At 41.9% G+C, this 20,845-nt stretch overlaps 1 protein-coding gene across 4 annotated transcripts in view; it reads right to left on the reverse strand.

Annotated features, from left to right (window-relative positions):
- Positions 1–2,319: 2,319 nt before the first annotated feature.
- Positions 2,320–20,845, reverse strand: part of lingo1 (leucine rich repeat and Ig domain containing 1) — a 386,928-nt gene continuing 368,402 nt past the window's right edge. For all 4 annotated transcript variants that reach the window (XM_062963431.1, XM_062963430.1, XM_008119179.3 and 1 more), the window contains one exon: positions 2,320–4,578. In XM_062963431.1, the coding sequence (XP_062819501.1) occupies positions 2,722–4,566 (1,845 nt within the window). In that variant the 5' untranslated portion in view covers positions 4,567–4,578 and the 3' untranslated portion in view covers positions 2,320–2,721. The remainder of the gene's footprint in view (positions 4,579–20,845) is intronic.

Genomic DNA, 20,845 nt, shown 5'->3' on the forward strand with positions numbered 1-20,845 from the left:
AGTTCCACCATTCCATAGGATTGTATTGGAGGACATAGAGTTTTCAATTACCTGACTTTGAGTTCCACCATTCCATAGGATTGTATTGGAGGACATAGAGTTTTCAATTACCTGACTTTTGAGTTCCACCATTCTATAGGATTGCATTGGAGAACATAGAGTTTTCAATTACCTAACTTTGAGTTCCACCATTCCATAGGATTGTATTGGAGGACATAGAGTTTTCAATTACCCGACTTCGAGTTCCACCATTCTAGAATTTCTAGAATTAAGAATTAAGAAACATTGACACAGTTGATGTTGATGAATCCTCGAGAGACAATAAAGCCTGTCTGAAGTTGATCCTATGCTTTCTTGCTTGAGTAACACTAAACAAATTAGATGGCACTTCCAAGTACACATTGTGCTTGTTCACTCTTCATACTCAAGGATACTTCTGCGAGAAAGCATGGGAACGGTAATTTACCCTCCTTCTGCAAGTACCTACAAGTAGGCAAAATTAACATTCCCCTTGAAAATAGCCTTCTTCATATGTTGGAGACATAAGATAAGTTGCTACTCTGGGGAGAAGGGGAATAACTTTGCTCAAAGAGTTGTGCGGTGATACATGCAAAATGTATAATGCATGTATCTGCTTATGCAGCGGACAAAGTGCATGCCAATGTCGTTTTTGCGAACTCGACTCACTGCCATCACTTTAGACTTATCCATGGATAAACACCAACAGGACTCCAGCCATAAAAGCATATCCTGGCCTAAGACGTGGTGCTTATTGTTAACTTTGGCTTAAATATATTTCTGTGGCCATCTTCGGGCTCTCGGATACATAAAAGCAACTCCTTGGAGAGACATCTCTGCCTGAAGCCTGCACCATCTGAAGCAAATGGACTTCCTGCAGAAAAGCCCTGGCTGCGTTCCTGGCGCAAACACAGACAGAAGATCTATACGGTTCTTAAGAATGAGATCCATTTCACCTAATGTCAAGGGCATCCTTGGCTGAGCCTCTGCAATGGGGAAGTTTTAGTGCTCTGCAATGGTCTGCGAAGTCTCTGGGTATTTTTCGAAAGATGAGTTATGGCTTCACCACCGACCAAACTGCGGCTTTTATCAATGGGCGAACAGAGCAAAAGCAACAGCCTTGTTCTCTTCCTAAGCATCTTATTTGAAGCCGGCTGAGTCATTGTGGGGCACGTTAAGTGCTTCCTGACTTCCTGAAATATAAATACAGTCGTTCTTCCACATTTGCTGTGATTAGGGTGTAGCACCTCTCCCAAAGTGGAAAACGCCATTGATTTAATCTGAGAGAACATCTTTTTTGGAATCTATGGGTCATCTAGTGGGACTGTGGTCAACCTCCATTGGAGATGTTTTCTCTAAACATCTCTAGGTCCTCCACTAGAAGTTCCTCCTAATGTTCAGGTGGAATCTCCTTTCCTGTCATTGCTCAGAGTCCTAGTCTCCAGAGCAGTAGAAAGCAAGCTTGCTCCCTTCTTCTTATGACATCCTTTCATATATTCATACATGGCTATCATGTCTCTTCTCAACCTTCTCAGGCTAAACAAATGCAGCTCTTTAAGCCATTCATCATAGAGACTCGTGGAATCCAGACCTTTGACCATTTTAGTCTCTCTCTTCTGGACACCTTCCAGTTTATCAATATCTCTTTTGAACTATGGTGTCCAAAATTGGACACAGTATTCCAACTGAGGTCTGACCAAAGCAGAACAGAAGAACCATGATTTTCCTTGATCTAGATCAGTGGTTCTCAACCTGTGGGTCTCCAGATGTTTTGGCTTTCAAGTCCCAGCTGGTAAACTGGCTGGGATTTCTGGGAGTTGTAGGCCAAAACACCTGGGGACCCACAGGTTGAGAACCACTGGTGTAGTGGACTAAGTGTTGGATTAGGTTTCCATCACACAAAACCTTTAGGGTGACCTTAGACAAGTTACATTCTCTCAGCCTAAAAGAAAAACAATGCAAATTTCCTCTTAATAAATCTTGCCAAGAAAATTGTCTGGTACCGTCAACACAAAAGTACAAACCAACAACACTGAGCAAGTGAAGAACCACTCGGCACAATGTATGGAGGAAATGTCCTCACATCTTCTGAGACAGCCCAGACTGATTCGAGTAAACCCTTCAAAGAATTAAATGGGAAAACACAAAATTCATGGTTTTTCTACACAAGACTAGTCCCATTTGTGTTTTGAGACAACCAGAAACCAATTGTATAGGGGAGCATTAAAAAAAAAAAGGCAACCGAAAGACAGAAAGGGAAGTGGACAGATCAAGAAGTCAAGATTTTGCATTCCAGCTAGCTATAGGAAATAGTTTTTTTTTATTATTTCAAGTTTTCATAAAAATCCATAATTACTGAAACCAAAAGTTACAGAGGAAGTTCGTAACTTTTTTTTATTGATTGTTGTTTGTTTGAAATTTCCTCTTGCCATTAGGATTGACACCGGACTCGTGCCAGAAGATGTCCTACAAACATAGGAAGTTCTGGAGACATCAGCAGAACGTTTTCACAAAGAGGACGAGAAGAAAGTGATGCGGGATTGTGGGAAATCGAACCAGAGTCAGGGTGCTGGGTGGAGGGGAGGAGAGAGGTGGGTATGCTTGTTGCACTGTGTCTCTTTATTGTTGTCAATATTGATGTTGTTATTGTTTTTTTTTTAAAAAAATACCCACTCCTCTCTATGGAGTCAATTGCTTTTTTCTTCAGATCATTTTCATGTTGAACTTACGGGGCGCATCAGCTGCAGAGCTGATGCCTGCATCAGACTTGCGCGGGACGTATTCGATTTCAATGTTGTGCTTGGTGTTGCCTTTGCCCCTACTCCAGAGAAAGAGGAGCACCAAGCAGAAGAGTACTACCCCTAGGAAAGAGATGAAACCCATGGTGGTGGCAATGATGAGGGTCTTGATGTCAAAGGGGAAAGGCACGGTGGCACGCGTGCTGTTGGTGTCACTCTCGTTGGGTTGGTTAGAGATGAAAGCAAAGGTCTTATTGGGTTGGTGGGGCCAGTCTGGGGAGTAGCTCCGGACGTGCAGGTGGGCCAGCATAGTGTCGTTGCCTCCGGCATTGCTGGCGATGCATAGGTAGGTGCCATTGTCCTGGATCTGGGCGTAACGCACCTCCAACGTGCCATCGGGGAAGACGGTGAGCCGCCCGTTGGTTTTGGTAGAGATGAGGTGCTTCCTGGGAGAGAGCCACATGATGTTGGGAGGTGGGTCTCCATCCGCACGGCAGATGAACTGCACCGTGTGGCCCTCGTCCACAAAGATCTGTTGGGGTTTGCGGTCCCGTATCCGAGACCGGCGGCAGATGAAGTAATTAGGCAGGAGCGCCTCCGAGAAGTCCTTGAACTCTTTCCCCTGGACAAATTCAGGGGTGGAGCAGGTGGGCTGCCGTTTGTTGAAATTGAGCCTCCAGCGCCGTCGGAAAATCCAGAGGAGTCGACAGTCGCAGGCCAATGGGTTGTTGTCTATGATAAGTGTTTCCAGGTTCCCCACTGAGTGGAAGGCTGACTCTTCCAAGGTGCTCAGGAGGTTCCCTGAAACATTCAAGATACGCAAGTAGTTCAGACCCCGAAAAGCATATGGTTCCACCACAGTGAGCTGACCACCCACCAGCTGTATCTCCTGAAGCCTGAGTAGGTCATGAAGCATGGACCCTTCGATGGTGAGAATGGGGTTATAGGACAAATTCAGGAATCTGAGATAAACCAAGTGCCTCAAGGAGATATAAGGGATGGACGTCAGGTTGCAACTGGTGATGGACAAGGATGTCAAGTTGAGACCGTACAAGCAGTTGGATGTCATGGTATCTAGGTAGGGCCAGTGTGAGATCTCCAGCACTTTGAGTCTGTACAGCCTCCGAAAAGAGTAATCCCTGATGGCGTTGATGTTCAGGTGGCTCAACCGTAGCACAATCAAGCCGTGCAAGTGAGACAGTGCTTCTGTGGGGATGGTGGTCAAATTGCATTTTTCCAAGGTTAGCTGCTCTAAGCTGTTGAGGCCACTGAAGGCCCGGTGGGAGATATAGACCAAGTCATTGTCCCCGACCTCTAAGGACTTGAGGTTGTACAAGTCCTGGAACATATAGTCCAGAAGAATCACAATTTTATTCTCGCTAATGTCCAACTTGGTAAGGTTGCTGAGTCCGGTGAACACCCCCAGCGGGATGAGCTTGAGCCGGTTGCTCCTGAGACCCAGAGTCCTGAGGTTGAAGAGGTTATTGAAAGCCCCCGGCTCGATGGCACTGATAATGTTCTCGTTTAACTCCAGCTCCTCCAAGTGAGGAAAATTGGCAAACTCATCCTGGTTGAGAGTCTTGATGCGGTTCTTGCCCAAGTCCAAGAGCTTGGTCTCCGTGGGGATGCCCTCGGGGACCGTCATCAGCCGCTTCCGGTGACACAAGACCGAGCGTTCCTGGGCGGAGCAGTCACAGCGCGGAGGGCAGCCCGTGGCAGAGCCTGAGAGGATGGAGCCCAGCATCAAGAGGAGGATCGGCTGCCAGCAGGCCAGGATTGGGCTATACATGCTCAAGTCGCCCACCACCATCCTATCTTTCACCTGCAGAAGAGAAGAAAGAGGAGCCATTAAACATGAAAGGGACCCCGTTCAGGCAGACAGTACAAACGGCAACACTGTCTAAAACAGTGGTTCCCAACCTTTGGACCTCCAAGTGTTTGGGACTAATAATAATAATAATAATAATAATAATAACAACAATAACTTTATTTTTATACCCCGCCTCTATCTCCCCAAAGGGAACTCAGGGCGGCTTACATGGGGCCAAGCCCGAATAAAAACAATCTATATATATACAGTAGAGTCTCTCTTATCCAACGTAAACGGGCCAGCAGAACGTTGGATAAGCGAATATGTTGGATAATAAGGAGAGATTAAGGAAAAGCTTATTAAACATCAAATTAGGTTATGATTTTACAAATTAAGCACCAAAACATCATGTTATACAACAAATTTGACAGAAAAAGTAGTTCAATACGCAGTAATGCTATGTAGTAATTACTTTTTTTATGAATTTATCACCAAAATATCACGATGTATTGAAAACATTGACTACAAAAATGCGTTGGATAATCCAGAACGTTGGATAAGCGAGTGTTGGATAAGTAAGACTCTACTGTAAAAGGGTAATGAAATTTCGGCCTAGGACAAAACAACAAAACTACACATTCCAGAAACACTAAACTTGGCAGCCCAACCCCTCACCCATGCCTCTACGTTCATACAACAAAAAGAAAAGAAATATAAAGTCCTAATTAGAGGGAGAGGAATAATTGTTTTTATCCAATTGCTGCCAGTTAGAAGGCTCCTAGCAACCCACTCAGCCCAGGGGACAGGCAGAGTTAGGCCTCACTTAGGCCTCTTCCACACTGCCTATAAAATACAGATTATCAGATTTTAACTGGATTATATGGCAGTGTAGACTCCAGGCCCTTCCACACAGCTATATTACCCATTTATAACCTTATATTATCTACTTTGAACTGGATTATCTTGGGTCCACACTGCCATATAATCCACTTCAGTGTGCATTTTATCCAGCTGTGTAGAAGGGGCCTCATACTTCGCCACAGCAACGCGTGGCCGGGCACAGCTAGTAGTAATATAAAATACAACAATAGACAAAAAACATGCACTATTATAAAAATTTAAACATTAGCCAGTAAAAACAAATGACAAGAGCTAATAAAAACATGGATTAAAATGGAGAGGTTATAAAAGTAGACTGGGTAAGGTGCACCATATAAATATTGTAAACACGAGGTGACTGATAAAGTGCTGCAAATTCTTATAGAATCATAAATTTACTGGAATCATAAATTTACAAAATGTCAGCCATGATGTAGATTGTAGCCATGGTTAGATCCAGTTCTTAACTGGAATTCGTAAGTACAGCAGAGGCTGAAAAACTAGGCTTATACTCGAGTATATACAGTAATTTCCTAAGTAATAGGTGTATGTGCAGTATGTAAGCCACAACAGTGGATCAAAACACAGCATTTGGGAATCTAGAAGTAATGGATCTTCTCTTTGGACATATCATGCCGGTCACGTCGATCATAAGTCCCTCTGGGTCAGCATTTGCATTTGCCAAGATGCGAACTTCTTGGATTTTGGATGTTCTTCTCCTTCTTTTTTTAAGGGAGAAAAAAAAGACCCATGTCCTATTTTAAGCTCTTAAAACTGTTCATTCCCCCAGAGACGGCGCTTGAATCTGTAAAATACCGCTTGAATACCGAACTCCTGTCAAACTGGAACAGAATGTAAAAAACCTACGCAAGCCATCTCAGCCTTGAGGGAACGGGCCTCATGAATGCAGATGCCTCTTAAAGAGATATCCAGGACCTCATCCAAGTTCCTCATAAAAAGGGGCAAACAATGAATTAAAAAAACCCAGAAAACTCACAACAACCCCAAAACCGGCTTGTTTGTTTTGAAATGTGAGACAACACCTCCCTAGAAATTGCTAGTTTCTCCAATGATGGTCTACTCTATAGTTTGCAATGCTGTCCTACCTAAAAGTTCTATCAGTTGACTCCACCAAGAACCAATCAGTCAAGTATTATATGAAGCCTTTGCTTCAGAGCGTCTACATTTGAATAACCTGTCTCAGGTTATCCAACGCAAAATCCAGAACGTTGGATAAGCGAGTGTTGGATAAGTGAGACTCTACTGTATTTATTATTACATGTATTATTTTCCTGTATTATTTATTATTATTATTATTATTATTATTATTATTATTATTATTATTATTATTACATGTATTATTTTACTCTATTATTATTAAAAAGGATACATAAGCACATTTACATTGAAGAAGATGAGAAGAATGATTTGATCAGAGTTGGACAGTCTTATCTTAAATTTGAACTTTACTTATCCAAGATTTGCTTATCCAACGTTCTGGATTATCCAACGCATTTTTGAAGCCAATGTTTTCAATATATCGTGATGTTTTGGTGCTAAATTCGTAAATAGAGTAATTACTACATAGTATTACTGCATATTGAACTACTTTTTCTGTCAAATTTGTTGTAAAGCATGATGGGTGAAAAACTCGGGGCTATGTTTGTTCTAATTGTTATTTTAAAGCTAATTGTATTGTTTTAATCTATTTCTGTAAACCACTCCGAGCCAAATTGGGAGTAGCAGTATACAAGTCTAATAAATAAATAAAATAAATAAATGTTTTGGTGCTTGATTTGTAAAATCATAACCTAATTGTTATGGGATAATCTCTCCTTATTATCCAACATATTCGATTATCCAACGTTCTGTCGACCTGTTTATGTTGGATAAGTGAGACTCTACTGTATTCAAAAACATTTAACCTACTAATGCCTCAATTAATGTAATTTTATTGGTATCTATTTTTATTTCTGATATTTACCGCTCTTGGCTTATACTGGAGTCAACGTTTTCCCAGTTTTTTCGTGGTAAAATTAGGTGCCGCAGCTTATATTCGGGTCGGCTTATACTCGAGTATATACGGTATTTAAAAAATGGGCTCTCTTGTACCATACGATGTTGAACAAAAAATGTGCCTGTGATTGTCAAAAGCCTTCTTCACAGTTGGCACCACTTGGCATCTCTGATATATTTCCTCGTACTACTATGGCGGATGTCAACTGTGAGTGTTTTCGGTGGCACCACGTTGCTTGAAAAGTCGACGCTGCCCTTGTTGGGCTAAGACTCCTTTTTCTTTTTTCTTCCCTTCCGGAATCCAATTGACTCTACTTCCATTATGGCTGTTTAAAAAGAGAGGCAGGCAGAGAGGAGCTGAGCGATGGCTGGCACAACACAATGCCGTCTAAGGGGTCTCATTAGGCGGAGATGGAAGCCGCTCCACCTCATTATACTGAAGAACAGCTTGCCGTATTTGGATGCTTCCGGGAGCTCAAAAAGAAGAGCGATGCACATCCTTATGGCGGAGAGAGCGGGGCTTCAAACGCATCCGAGACAAAGCAGGAACAGAGGCGCTGCAAATACGCTCCCGCCTCGATCCCTTGATAGTACAAGGCCCACGTTTCTCGGATGATTCATCCAAGGTGTGCCAGAGACTCATGACCGAGTGGAATTGGAACATCAAATGAAGGCAACTCCGGGTTGATAATAAGAAAATCCACCCGTCGAGGAGAGATGAATTTAGATATAAGGAGCCGGCAAGTTCTTCTGAATGGGATCTACGGAAACGGACGAATTTAATAGACATGCTATTAACAGCAGCTAGATTACTAATTGCAAAATATTGGAAAGGAGAAATGAAAATACAAATGAATGAATGGTATAAAGAAGTTTGGCGAATGGCACTGAATGGAAAGCTAACATCAAATTTAAAAGTAAAGAAGGGATTATGGAAAAAATGATTTTGAAAGTACAGTAGAGTCTCACTTATCCAACACTCGCTTATCCAACGTTCTGGATTATCCAACGCATTTTTGTAGTCAATGTTTCCAATACATCGTGATATTTTGGTGCTAAATTCGTAAATACAGTAATTACTACATAGCATTACTGCGTATTGAACTACTTTTTCTGTCAAATTTGTTGTATAACATGATGTTTTGGTGCTTAATTTGTAAAATCATAACCTAATTTGATGTTTAATAGGCTTTTCCTTGATCAGTCCTTATAATCCAAGATATTTGCTTATCCAAGCTTCTGCCGGCCCGTTTAGCTTGGATTAGTGAGACTCTACTGTATAAGGAGCTGGCAAGTTCTTCTGAATGGGATCTACGGAAACGGACGAATTTAATAGACATGCTATTAACAGCAGCTAGATTACTAATTGCAAAATATTGGAAAGGAGAAATGAAAATACAAATGAATGAATGGTATAAAGAAGTTTGGCAAATGGCACTGAATGACAAGCTAACATCAAATTTAAAAGTAAAGAAGGGGTTATGGAAAAAAAATGATTTTGAAAGTATTTGGAGAAAATTTCTAGAAAAATTATTGGAAAAAGAAGATGGGAATTTACCTCCAAATGAAGAATTGAACTTTTTGGTGGGACTATAGAAGAAGAGATGGCTCTGGGGAAGGGGAGCACAGGGGAGAATGTAAATAAAAGAGGGGGAAATGTACAGAATGTGTTTATATACAGTAGAGTCTCACTTATCCAACACTCGCTTATCCAACGTTCTGGATTATCCAACACATTTTTGTAGTCAATGTTTTCAATACATCGTGATATTTTGGTGCTAAATTCATAAATACAGTAATTACTACATAGAATTACTGCATATTGAACTACTTTTTCTGACAAATTTGTTGTACAACATGATGTTTTGGTGCTTAATTTGTAAAATCATAATCTAATTTGATGTTTAATAGGCTTTTCCTTAATGCCTCCTTATTATCCAACATATTCGCTTATCCAACATTCTGCCGGCCCGTTTATGTTGGATAAGTGAGACTCTACTGTAATTGTAATTTTCTCAATAATAACAATAAAAATATTATTTTTTTAAAAAAGGAAACGGACGGGGAATTCTACAAGGTCACGCTTCCTGTTTGCATTGGGAGGTGAAACAATGAGGTGGCCAAAAACCACATTTGTTTCCACTTGCAACTCTTCTTTCAACCCCTTAAACACTGGTTTAGGTCTCAAGAATATCTGCCACAACCGAAATTATCATATACTCATGGATAAGTCGATCGTATGTATAAGTCACAGGCAGGTTTGGTATCCAAGATTATGATGTAATATGGCCCATGGTTAAGTCAAGGGTCACTTTATGGGTATACTTATATATACCGTATATACTCGAGTATAAGCCGGGTTTTTCAGCCACATGCCTTCTCACCAGGACCCACCAAAATTATCATAGATACTCATGTATAAGTTGATCTCATGTATAAGTCAAGGGCAAGTTTGGCATCCAAAACTATGATGTAATATGGTCCATGGGTAAGTCAAGGGTCATTTCATGGGTATAGAGTAGAGCAGTGGTCCTCAAACTTTTTAAGTGGAGGTCCGATTGACAGTCCTTCAGACTGTTAGGGGGCCGGATTAGGATGAAATCGTCCAAAATTAGGATTGTTGTTGTTGTGGGCCTTCAAGTCATTTCAGACTTAGGTCAATGCTAAGTATAAGGTTTAGGACAGAGGCCAGGTCAATGACCTTGGAGGATCTTAGTTTGAGGACCCCTGATTTAGACGATCTCATAAGACCATAGGTAAGCGAGGAGACCTCCAAAGAACATCTAGATGGTCTCATAAGACCATTGGTAAGGAAAGGGACCTTCAAAGGCCATCTAGATGATCTCATCAGGCCATCAGAAACCATAGATAAGGAAAGGGATCCTCAACGACAATCTAGATGGTCTCATAAGAACATAGGTAAGGAAAGGGACCTTCAAAGGCCATCTAGATGATCTCATAAGGCCATCAGAAGACCATAGATAAGGAAAGGGACCTCAAAGACCATCTAGGTGGTTTCATAAGGAAAGGATTCTCGCCCTTTCCAGTCGTCTCAGGCATAAGTAAACTGCTACAGGCTTTCATTGCTTATGTGTTCTTGCGTTTTAATCATTCTTGCCAACTTGACCCCAATTTGTTTTGATTTTCAGCAGGGAAAAGGGCCAAAAAGTAAAACAAGTGAGACAAAGAAGCATCACACCGTGTACTCGCTCTCAGGTTACACATTTCACTTTGCCTTCTTTTCTCTCACCGTGCTGACAACATTCAGGGAAGTGTGAAAAATAATCAGTCCTAATTGGATTATGTTGTTCTAATTCGCACCAAAGCCTCAGAGGTGTTGATTGGGATGCAAAAATTGAGATCGGCAAGCACACCGAGCTCCAGGTTCAAATACATGGCATCTCCAGTTTAAAGGATCAGGATGACAATGAGAGGAAAGACTTCTTCAGTGTGGGCATCTACGTTGCAGAATCAATGTACTTGAACTGCCGTGGCTTGTTGCTATGGAATCCTGGGAGTTGTAGTTGTACAAGGCCTTTTGTCAAACGGTGTCACTACCTCGCCATACTGCAACTCCTGGGATTGGGGGCCGCGGTAGCTCCATAGGGAGGGCATTTTAATTGAATCCACAAAAATCACACCCATAAGCATGGACAGCCAACTAAATAATCAAATATCTGAGAAAATGAAATAGATGAGCCTCAAATAGATGAGGCTGCAGGAGCATGCATATATATATATATATATATATATATATATATATATATATATATATATACACACACACTAGCTTTGCCCCGCCACGCGTTGTTGTGGCTTATGGGAATCCTTTCTTGGCCAAGTGGAATAGCAGTGAATAGCCTTGCAGTCTCAAAGCCTGGCCGTTTTCTGGAGTAGCTGGAGCTTTTTGTTGTATGAACCTAGAGGCATGGATGAGGGGTTGTGCTACCAAGTTTAGTGTTTCTGGGATGTGTAGTTTTGTTGTTTTGTCCTAGGCCGAAATGTCATTACCCATATATATATATAGACTAGCTGTGCCCAGCCACGCGTTGCTGTGGCGAAGTCTGGTGGTATGTGAAATAAAGTATTGAGGAATTGGTGGTAGTTAAGGTAAAGGGTAAAGGTTTTCTCCTGACATTAAGTCCAGTTGTGTCTGACTGTACACTGAAGTGGATTATATGGCAGTGTGGAGTCAAGATAATCCAGTTCAAAGCAGATAATATAAGATTATAAATGGGTTATATAGCTGTGTGGAAGGGCATTGAGTCTACACTGCCATATAATCCAGTTCAAATCAGATAATCTGTATTTTATAGGCAGTGTGCAAGAGGCCCAAGTGAGGCCTAACTCTGCCTGTCCCCTGGGCTGAGTGGGTTGCTAGGAGACCAAGTGGGTGGAGCTTAGCCTTCTAACTGGCAGCAATTGGATAAAAACAATTATTCCTCTCCCTCTAATTAGGACTTTATATTTCTTTTCTTTTTGTTGTATGAATGTAGAGGCATGGATGAGGGGTTGTGCTGCCAAGTTTTGTGTTTCTGGGATGTGTGGTTTTGTTGTTTTGTCCTAGGCCGAAATTTCATTACCTATATATATATATATATATATATACACATATACATACACACACACATACACACACACACGTAGTTAGTGAAATAAGTCAGTATGAAGATTAGTCCTTAATATAAAGTCTTTAGCAGTTCAGAACAAGTTCAGCAATGTCTTTTTTGTAGTCCACTGATGAAACTCAATAGTTTCACACAAAAGTCAAGGATAGTCTTTAAAACAAGAGCCAGGAATCAAACGCTGCAAAACTGCAATGTAATCCACATGGAGAGTCCCGTCACAGGACCAGGAAAGCAAGGTAAACAAGGCACAGTCAGTCTCGACTCAGGAACAAGGGAAGCAAGGTAACAAGGCCAAGTCTACTCGGGAGTCACAGCACAGCGCGGTTTTCCATGGAACTGGGAACCTGGCACGGTTTCCAGGCAGGAGACAAACCTAGGAGCTGGATACTGGAACCTCTTCTGAGGAAAGGCAAAGTTGACACTGCAATGAGCACACAGCGATGGGCACTTTTAAGGGAATACCAAGATTGCAAGATTAAAGAGTACAGGACCCACTAAACTTCACATGGGAAAGTTAGTCATTATCCAGTTTGAGGGCCAATCTTTTACTTCTTCTCACACCCTCCCTTCTGCTCCTATCTCTCATAACAAAGTCCCTCCGATTAAAAAGCTCATCTTCGCCCAAGTCAACACCATCTGGTGTAGGTGCCACGGATGAGACATCGGAATCTTTGCCAATTAACGGAGCTTCTGGTTCGGCAACATCCGGCAGCTGCAAGGCCAAGGGGCTGCTGTCCGGGTCAGGAATGTCTCCAAAATCTGTAGCATAATCTGTTTCCAAATCCACCTCTGGATGAAATGTAGGCCATGACGGCTGAGCTACAACAGGAAGGATTAGAATCTGTGGGTGGTAATTGTAGAAACGTAGACTTCAACCAAAGGTGAGACAAAACTTCCGAATGTTAAGGAATGTTTGCAATTGCAACAGACCCCCTGCGAAGGTCTGTCCTTCATTGGAAACACAGAACAACCTTCTCTCAAGGATGATGGAGTTGTGCTTGTGATCCCTGGTATGATGCAAAGTAGCATGGCTAGGTGTCCTCTGGACATCCCTTCTAACTCTAACATTGTTATAATGCAGTTAATTGCATCTGGATGCCAAAGGCACATGTTCCTGGCCTTAAAAATAGCTGAGTGGTGCTATCACATGGTTGTAGTTATTAGGAGATCTAATGCAGAAATGTCAACGAATTGCATGCTGTTTGCCCATGCAACTTCATCTTGGATATATTTGAGAGCGAACCTATGGATGAAAACCTTGTTCCTACGCTTGAGTCCCTTTGACCTCCATCTCTAGTGAAATCTATCTATGCAATATTGCTTCACTTTCTATCTCTTCCCAATTATGTCATCTCTAGGCATTTTCTAGGTCCTCCAGGCCAGCTTTGTGGTCACTTCCAGCAAAAGCTCACTCCTTCCAATAGGATCCGCTATTATCCGTAGCCTCTTGCAAATGCAAACCTTTTGCAGACCGCCCTCCTGTTTATTCAAACATCTCATTACCCAAATGTTGAGAGGCATTGCGCCTCGGCCTCTCTCGATAAATGAAGCATACGGTAATAATAGTAAAAAAAGAAAAGAAAAAAAAGAAATTGGAAACGGGGATAATGGCACTTGCCTCCCTTTCTTGGGACTTTATGAGGCTAAATATATTAAAATGCATTAATGGTGCCGAACTTATCATCAAAGGGCCCCGAAGACAATAAAGAATCTGAAATGATAGGTTATGAGAGGCGGCGAAGGAATGACAGTGTCAAGCTTTGGGGAATGAAGATTGAGAAGGGAGGAGGTGATGGTGCGCAGGAGAGGAGATGGGAAGAAAATTGGTCGGTATTGTCATCGGAGGGAGAACAAAAGCCATTAGAAAGCCAAACATCCAACAGACAAGAGTTTTTCTCCCACCCTGGACTTTCCACAGATATATAAACCCCACTTGCCTAGTTTCCAACAGACCTCACAACTGCTGAGGATGTGGGAGAAACGTCAGGAGAGAATGCTTCAGAAACATGGCCATACAGCCCAGAAACCTAGTGATTCCAGCCATGAAAGCCTTCGAGAACACACTGAGCCTCTAATGAAACAGTTACGAAGTTTCGGAGATTCGGATTACGAATCAGAACGGAAACCCTCCGAATCTCCGAAATGAATCGGATTTCAGCCGCTATGCATATCTCTAATACACATCCCACCTCATTGTTGCTAATGAAACAATTACGAAGCTTTGGAGATTCGGATTACGAATCAGAACGAGAACCCTCCGAATCTCAGAAACGAATTACTAATTGGATTTCAGTCACTATGCACATCTGTAATACACATCCCACCTCATTGTCACTAATGAAACAATTACGAAGCTTTGGAGATTTGGATTACGAATCAGAACAGGGACCTTCCGAATCTCCAAAATGAATTACTAATCGGATTTCAGCCACTATGCACATCTCTAATACACATCCCACCTCATTGTCACTAATGAAACAATTACGAGGTTTCGGAGATTCGGATTACGAATCAGAACAGGAACCTTCCGAATCTCCAAAATGAATTACTAATCGGATTTCAGCCACTATGCACATCTCTAATACACATCCCACCTCATTGTCACTAATGAAACAATTACGAGGTTTCGGAGATTCGGATTACGAATCAGAATAGGAACCCTCCGAATCTCCGAAATGAATTACTAATCGGATTTCAGTCACTATGCACATCTCTAATACACATCCCACCTCATTGTCACTAATGAAACAATTACGAGGTTTCGGAGATTCGGATTACGAATCAGAACAGGAACCCTCCGCATCTCCGAAACGAATTACTAATCGGATTTCAGCCACTATGCACATCTCTAATACACATCCCACCTCATTGTCACTAATGAAACAATTACGAGGTTTCGGAGATTCGGATTACGAATCAGAATAGGAACCCTCCGAATCTCCGAAATGAATTACTAATCGGATTTCAGCCACTATGCACATCTCTAATACACATCCCACCTCATTGTCACTAATGAAACAATTACGAGGTTTCGGAGATTCGGATTACGAATCAGAACAGGAACCCTCCGAATCTCCGAAACGAATTACTAATTGGATTTCAGCCACTATGCACATCTCTAATACACATCCTACTTTATGTAGCCTCTGTTTATCACCATTTAAATTTCACAGACGGCATCTCTGTGGCGTGCCTCTGACAAAACAACCTCTGCTCCTCATTATCTCTGGGTTCAGCTTTCTGTAAGCAAAGGGCATCACCTGCCGAAGCAGGGAACAGTCTTTCGCCGGGAGGAAAGTTTAACTGAGCTGACGGAGCAGGACTGGGAAAGGCCGCCTTCTCCTTTGTTCAAGAGTGGAAAGAAGTCCCCGAGCAACATTTCAGAGTCAGCTAATGTAAGGTAATCATAAATTACACCCCTGACGTTCACCCTTGAACCAGATGTCTGCAAGAGCATCTTTTAAGGGCCTGACTTTGGTAAAACCTCAGTGCAAAATTATAATGAACGTGCCCAAGATTTCGGAGTCAATGGTGGAACGGTTGAAGGAGAACTAGAAGTCAGGACATACGTTGTGGCTGGGTTTGTGGGGAAAGCAGGAAGAAGGGAGACCAGTGGGGCATCTACACCAAGCATGGACAGACTTCGGCCCTCCAGGTGTTTTGGAACATGGCAATACAGCCCGGAAAATACTGTTTGGCCATGTTCCAGAAGCATTCTCATCTATGGCAGGCATCCTCAGAGGTTGTGAGGTCTGTTGGACCCTGATTGTTTCTTGTCTTGTTTCCAGACATGAAACAATCAGGGTCAGCTAACACCTCCCAACAAAGGATTCCTTCCGGCAAGAAGCAGCCAGGCTCTGAATCTGCAAGGCCATTCAGTACTAATCAAGGTGATCAACTGCAACATTCACACTTGCCTCAAACAGACAAGAGTTCTTTCTCCCATCCTGGACATCATTCCAGAGATATATAAACCCACTTGCCTAGTTTCCAACAGTTATCACAACCTCTGAGAATGCCTGTCATAGATGTGGGTGGAATGTCAGGAAAGAATGCTTCTGGAACATGGCCAGACAGTATTTTCTGGGATGTATGGCCATGTTCCAATGTCTGCCATAGATGTGGGTGAAAGGTCAGGAGAGAATGCTTCTGGAACATGGCCAGACAGTATTTTCCGGGATGTATGGCCATGTTCCAATGTCTACCATAGATGCGGGCAAAACGTCAGGGGAGAATGCTTCTGGAACATGGACAGGCAGCCCAGAAAACGCACATCAACGCACTCATTGAATGATTTCTGATTTATCACCAACTGACTCTATGGGTCTCTTTTTTGGAATACTCAACTGGTTTCAATTTAGCACTATGGACCCACCTAAAAAATAACCCACTCAATGAACAAGTGTCAGAAGAATTAGAATGAGCAAACAGTGTTGAGCATGATTCCTCGAGGTAGCGAATCAATAGGCGAGCTTAGAGGCCACAGTTCTGGTGGGTCCATCGCTCGGCATAGATCGGATGCCTTCCATGTAAAAGCTTCCGGAATCAATCCCAAGTCCCAGCCGTGGCATGTGGCACCGCCGGTGACTAATCCTTGCATATCCATTTTGGAATTTTAATAATGCTCCCAAGCCAGGCCTTTCAAAGGCAGCCCACTCCTGGGTGCGCAACGGTGCCGGCGAAATCAAATTTTATTGAACTCAACTTCGTTTTAGAGATAAAGACTCCAGGTTTACCAATAAATATTTAACAACCTTTCCTGCTGCTAAGAGACCGGCTTTCTCCCAACCTCGGGCTCCGCGCTAAGCATTCCTGGAGCTATCTGCAAAGCAGCCAAACAAAAGGGATGGGAAAGGTTTAATTTCCCAGTGTGCCGATGCCTCTTTTCTTTGCCCTCCATTTCACAAAAGGAATCAGCTGCTAATGGTTGAACCAAGCCGGGTAAATAAGGCATCCTGGTCAGAATCCTATCTATCCCAAGTCAAGGGGAAAAATAATAATAATAAAAATGAACTGTAGAACAACTGAATCAATGGGATGTACCTATGTATCTGAGCCAAAACCAAGCTCACAACAATGTCTGTTATAGAACTCAAATATGCTGATGATAATATAATCTGTGCGCATTCAGAAGAAGACCTACAAGACACACTAAACAGTCTTGTGGAAGCATTCAAAAAGTTTGGTCTCTCATTAAATATCAAGAAAACTAAAGCGCTCTTTCAGCAGTCACTCACCAGTCAAATCTGACCCAGGGTTTATTTATTTATTATTTATTTACTACATTTATATCCCGCTTTTCTCACCCCAAAGGGGACTCAGAGCGGATTACAAATCAAATGTACATACGAGATATTATTAGCATAGCACAATATAAGCATTAAATTACTATATTGTACTATATCATTATACTGTAATATTATTAGTAATATTACATGTAGTATATAATATACTAGCTGTGCCCAGCCACGCGTTGCTGTGGCTTTGTCTGGTGGTGTTGGTGAGAAATTGTTGAGGTAGTGGTGGTATTGAATGTCTGTTGTATGGTTGTCTTTATGTTTAGTATGCACACTGAAGTGGATTATATGGCAGTGTGGAGTCAAGATAATCCAGTTCAAAGCAGATAATATAAGATTCTAAATGGGTTATATAGCTGTGTGGAAGGGCCTTGAGTTTACACTGCCATATAATCCAGTTCAAATCTGATAATCTGTGGAAGAGGCTTAAGTGAGGCCTAACTCTGCCTGTGCCCTGGGGGCTGAGTCGGTTGCTAGGAGACCAAGTGGGTGGAGCTTAGCCTTCAAACTGGCAGCAATTGGATAAAAACTATTATTCCTCTCCCTGTAATTAGGACTTTATTTTTCTTTTCTTTTTGTTGTATCAACCTAGAGCCGTGAATGATGGGTTGTGTTGTCAAATTTTGAGGTTTGGGGGCCTGTAGTTTTGTTGTTTTGTCCGCTGCCCTGATGCCATCACTCTTTTATATATATAGATAATTAATATTATTATACTGTATTATTATTAGTAAGCATTAAATTACTATATTGTACTATATCATTATACTGTAATATTATTAGTAATATTACATGTAATATATAATTAATATTATTATATTTTATTAATATAATATTGTATTACATTATAATATTATTATCAATATTATAATATAGGGTTTAGCCTAGACTTTAAGGGCAACCCCAAATAACTTTGCATCTGGCGATAAGGCCAACCTGTTCCAGGGATTTTGTCTGAACTTTAAATTAGCAAATGCTAATAACAAAATAGACTCAGCAGCTCGGAGATCTCCTTAAAAGGCCCAAGTAGCCAACTCCATTCCTTGACAATATCCAATGAAGGATCTCACTATGTTCTTGGTCTCTCGTTTCACAAGGCTACGTTTTGGCAAGGCGGAGGGACTCAGACAGCTAACGCTATCAGCAAATTCCTCCGAAAACTCAAATAATGTGACATTATGAGCCTGAAGACAATTGCCAGGGGGAAAGGGAAACCCAAGCTTTGTTCAATATGGCTGGAAAAGGCCACTCCAATTACACAGTGAATCAGAGAGAGTTTGTCCAACACTTGTTGGATGTGCATTGTTTGATGATGGGTCATCTCAGGAGGGACTTTGGGAATGACATTGAAAATACGTTTGGCTGTATTTGATGCTCCGAGTCTCCGACCTTGTCTAGAATTGCTGCACTCAAGTTGCGTTACACTAGCTGTTTATATATATAAAGGAACATGCCTTTCAAAAGCAGAAGAAAGGAAAGGAAAAAAGAAAACAGAAGCAACAAAGGTGGTGAAGGGTCTAGAAACCAAATCTTCCAGGGCTGGAGACATTTGGTATCTTTAGCCTTGAGAAGATATGATGGAGGGACGACATGACAGTCGTCTTCAAATAGCCAAAGGACCAGTTCAAGGATAGAGGACAATCTTGCTTTCGCCCCGAGGGTGATACCAATGGCTTCTAATTAAAAAGGGATTTTGACTCAACATTAAGAACTTCCTCATCCTATGAGATCTTTGACCATGGACTCAACTGTAAAGGATGGATGGTGGCTGACCTGATATGTTTTTTCCCCTATATCACCATGAGATTGGACTAGGTAGACTCTTGAGTGATTTACAACTTCTGTACATGTGTTTATTCATGGATTTGATCAAAAATGTTCTCTCTAGGAATATCTAGATCAGGGTCCCCAAACTAAGGCCCGTAGGCCAGACGCGGCCCTCCAAGGTCGTTTACTTGGCCCCTGTCCTAAACTTTAGATTTAGGGTTGATCTAAGTCTACCTGGTCTTTGGAGGTCTCTTTGCGTACTTATGGCCTTATGAGACTATCTAGATGGCTTCTGGGGGTCACTTTCCTTACCTATGGTCCTATGAGATCATCTAGATGGCCTTTGAGGGTCCCTTTCCTTACCTATGGTTTTATGAGATTGTCTAGATGGCCTTTTAGGGCCCCTTTCCTTACCTATGGTCTTATGAAACCATCTAGATGGTCTTTGAGGGTCGCTTTCCTTATCTGTGGTCTTCTAATGGCCGGATGAGATCACCTAGATGGCCTTTGAGGGTCCCTTTCCTTACCTATGGTCTTATGAGATCGTCTAGATCCTTCAAGGTGACTTTATGCTCTGGTTATGCTGGAGTCTCTATAGATTTCTAGAGAGGACACTCAATGGCCTCCAATGCCATTAATGGTCAGCTTCCAGGAGACATTGATTATACAGTCATTGGAAAAGCTTGAAATTCCTAGAAGTAAGTAACTAAGTAAGTAAGTAAGTAAGTAAAAGTTTATTTGTATACCGCCCTCTCTCCCGAAAGGGACTCAGGGCGGTTTCCAATATAAAATCAGCATAAAACATTGTACAATAAAACACTGAAAACACTATAAAACGCTATAAGAATTAAAAACAAAAACAAAACATAACAATTGACTAAAACAATCACATAAACAGAAGGAATATAATCACTCAAAAAGGTCCTCCCTCAGGTTAAAAAAAAATAACTTTCTTCATTTCTCAGTGGTTCTCAATCTATGGGTCCCCAGGTGTTTTGGCCTACAACTCCCAGAAACTCAGACAGTTTACCAGCTGTTTTCTGGGAGTTGAAGGCCAAAACATCTGGGGACCCACAGGTTGAGAACCACTGCTGTAGAAGAACATGTGGGTCAAGAATAGGCCTCTACCGTCACCTACGGGCCCACCACCAAGACCCTACACTTGGAAGGAAATCATACTTAACCACGAGGGCGACGACAATGACGACGACTAAGTGTTGACTCACCAAATCAACCACTGATTCAATGGATCTGCTCTAGTTTCATTTTAGACTAATATGTTAAGATTTCTGGGAGCTGAAGGCCAGAACATCTGGTGACCCACAGGTTGAGAACCACTGCCCTAACACAAGCAAATACGGAGTCTGTATTTTTGTTGTTGTTTTTGTACTCTTCCAACTTAAACTTGAACACATCTATGGGGCAAAATGTGGTCCGAAGTCCTGATCAGCCACCACGATCACTTGGTTTATTTCTGAGAGAGAGAAAGATTTTGGAATGTATCCATGCATTCTTCTCAATTGTCTCATTTGGCCCTGCAATGGCAATGAGACAATCGAGAATAGCACTTCAGTCCGTTCATATACATTCTTATGATTTGGATTAAACAGGAGTGCAAAGAACCATCTCTGTATATAGATTCTTTTCCTAGCCGCCCTCCCTCCCTCCGCTTTCATATCTGAGATTTCACCTTGA

The sequence above is a fragment of the Anolis carolinensis genome, unplaced genomic scaffold (genome assembly GCF_035594765.1).
Source record: "Anolis carolinensis isolate JA03-04 unplaced genomic scaffold, rAnoCar3.1.pri scaffold_11, whole genome shotgun sequence".
Lineage (NCBI taxonomy): Eukaryota > Metazoa > Chordata > Lepidosauria > Squamata > Dactyloidae > Anolis > Anolis carolinensis.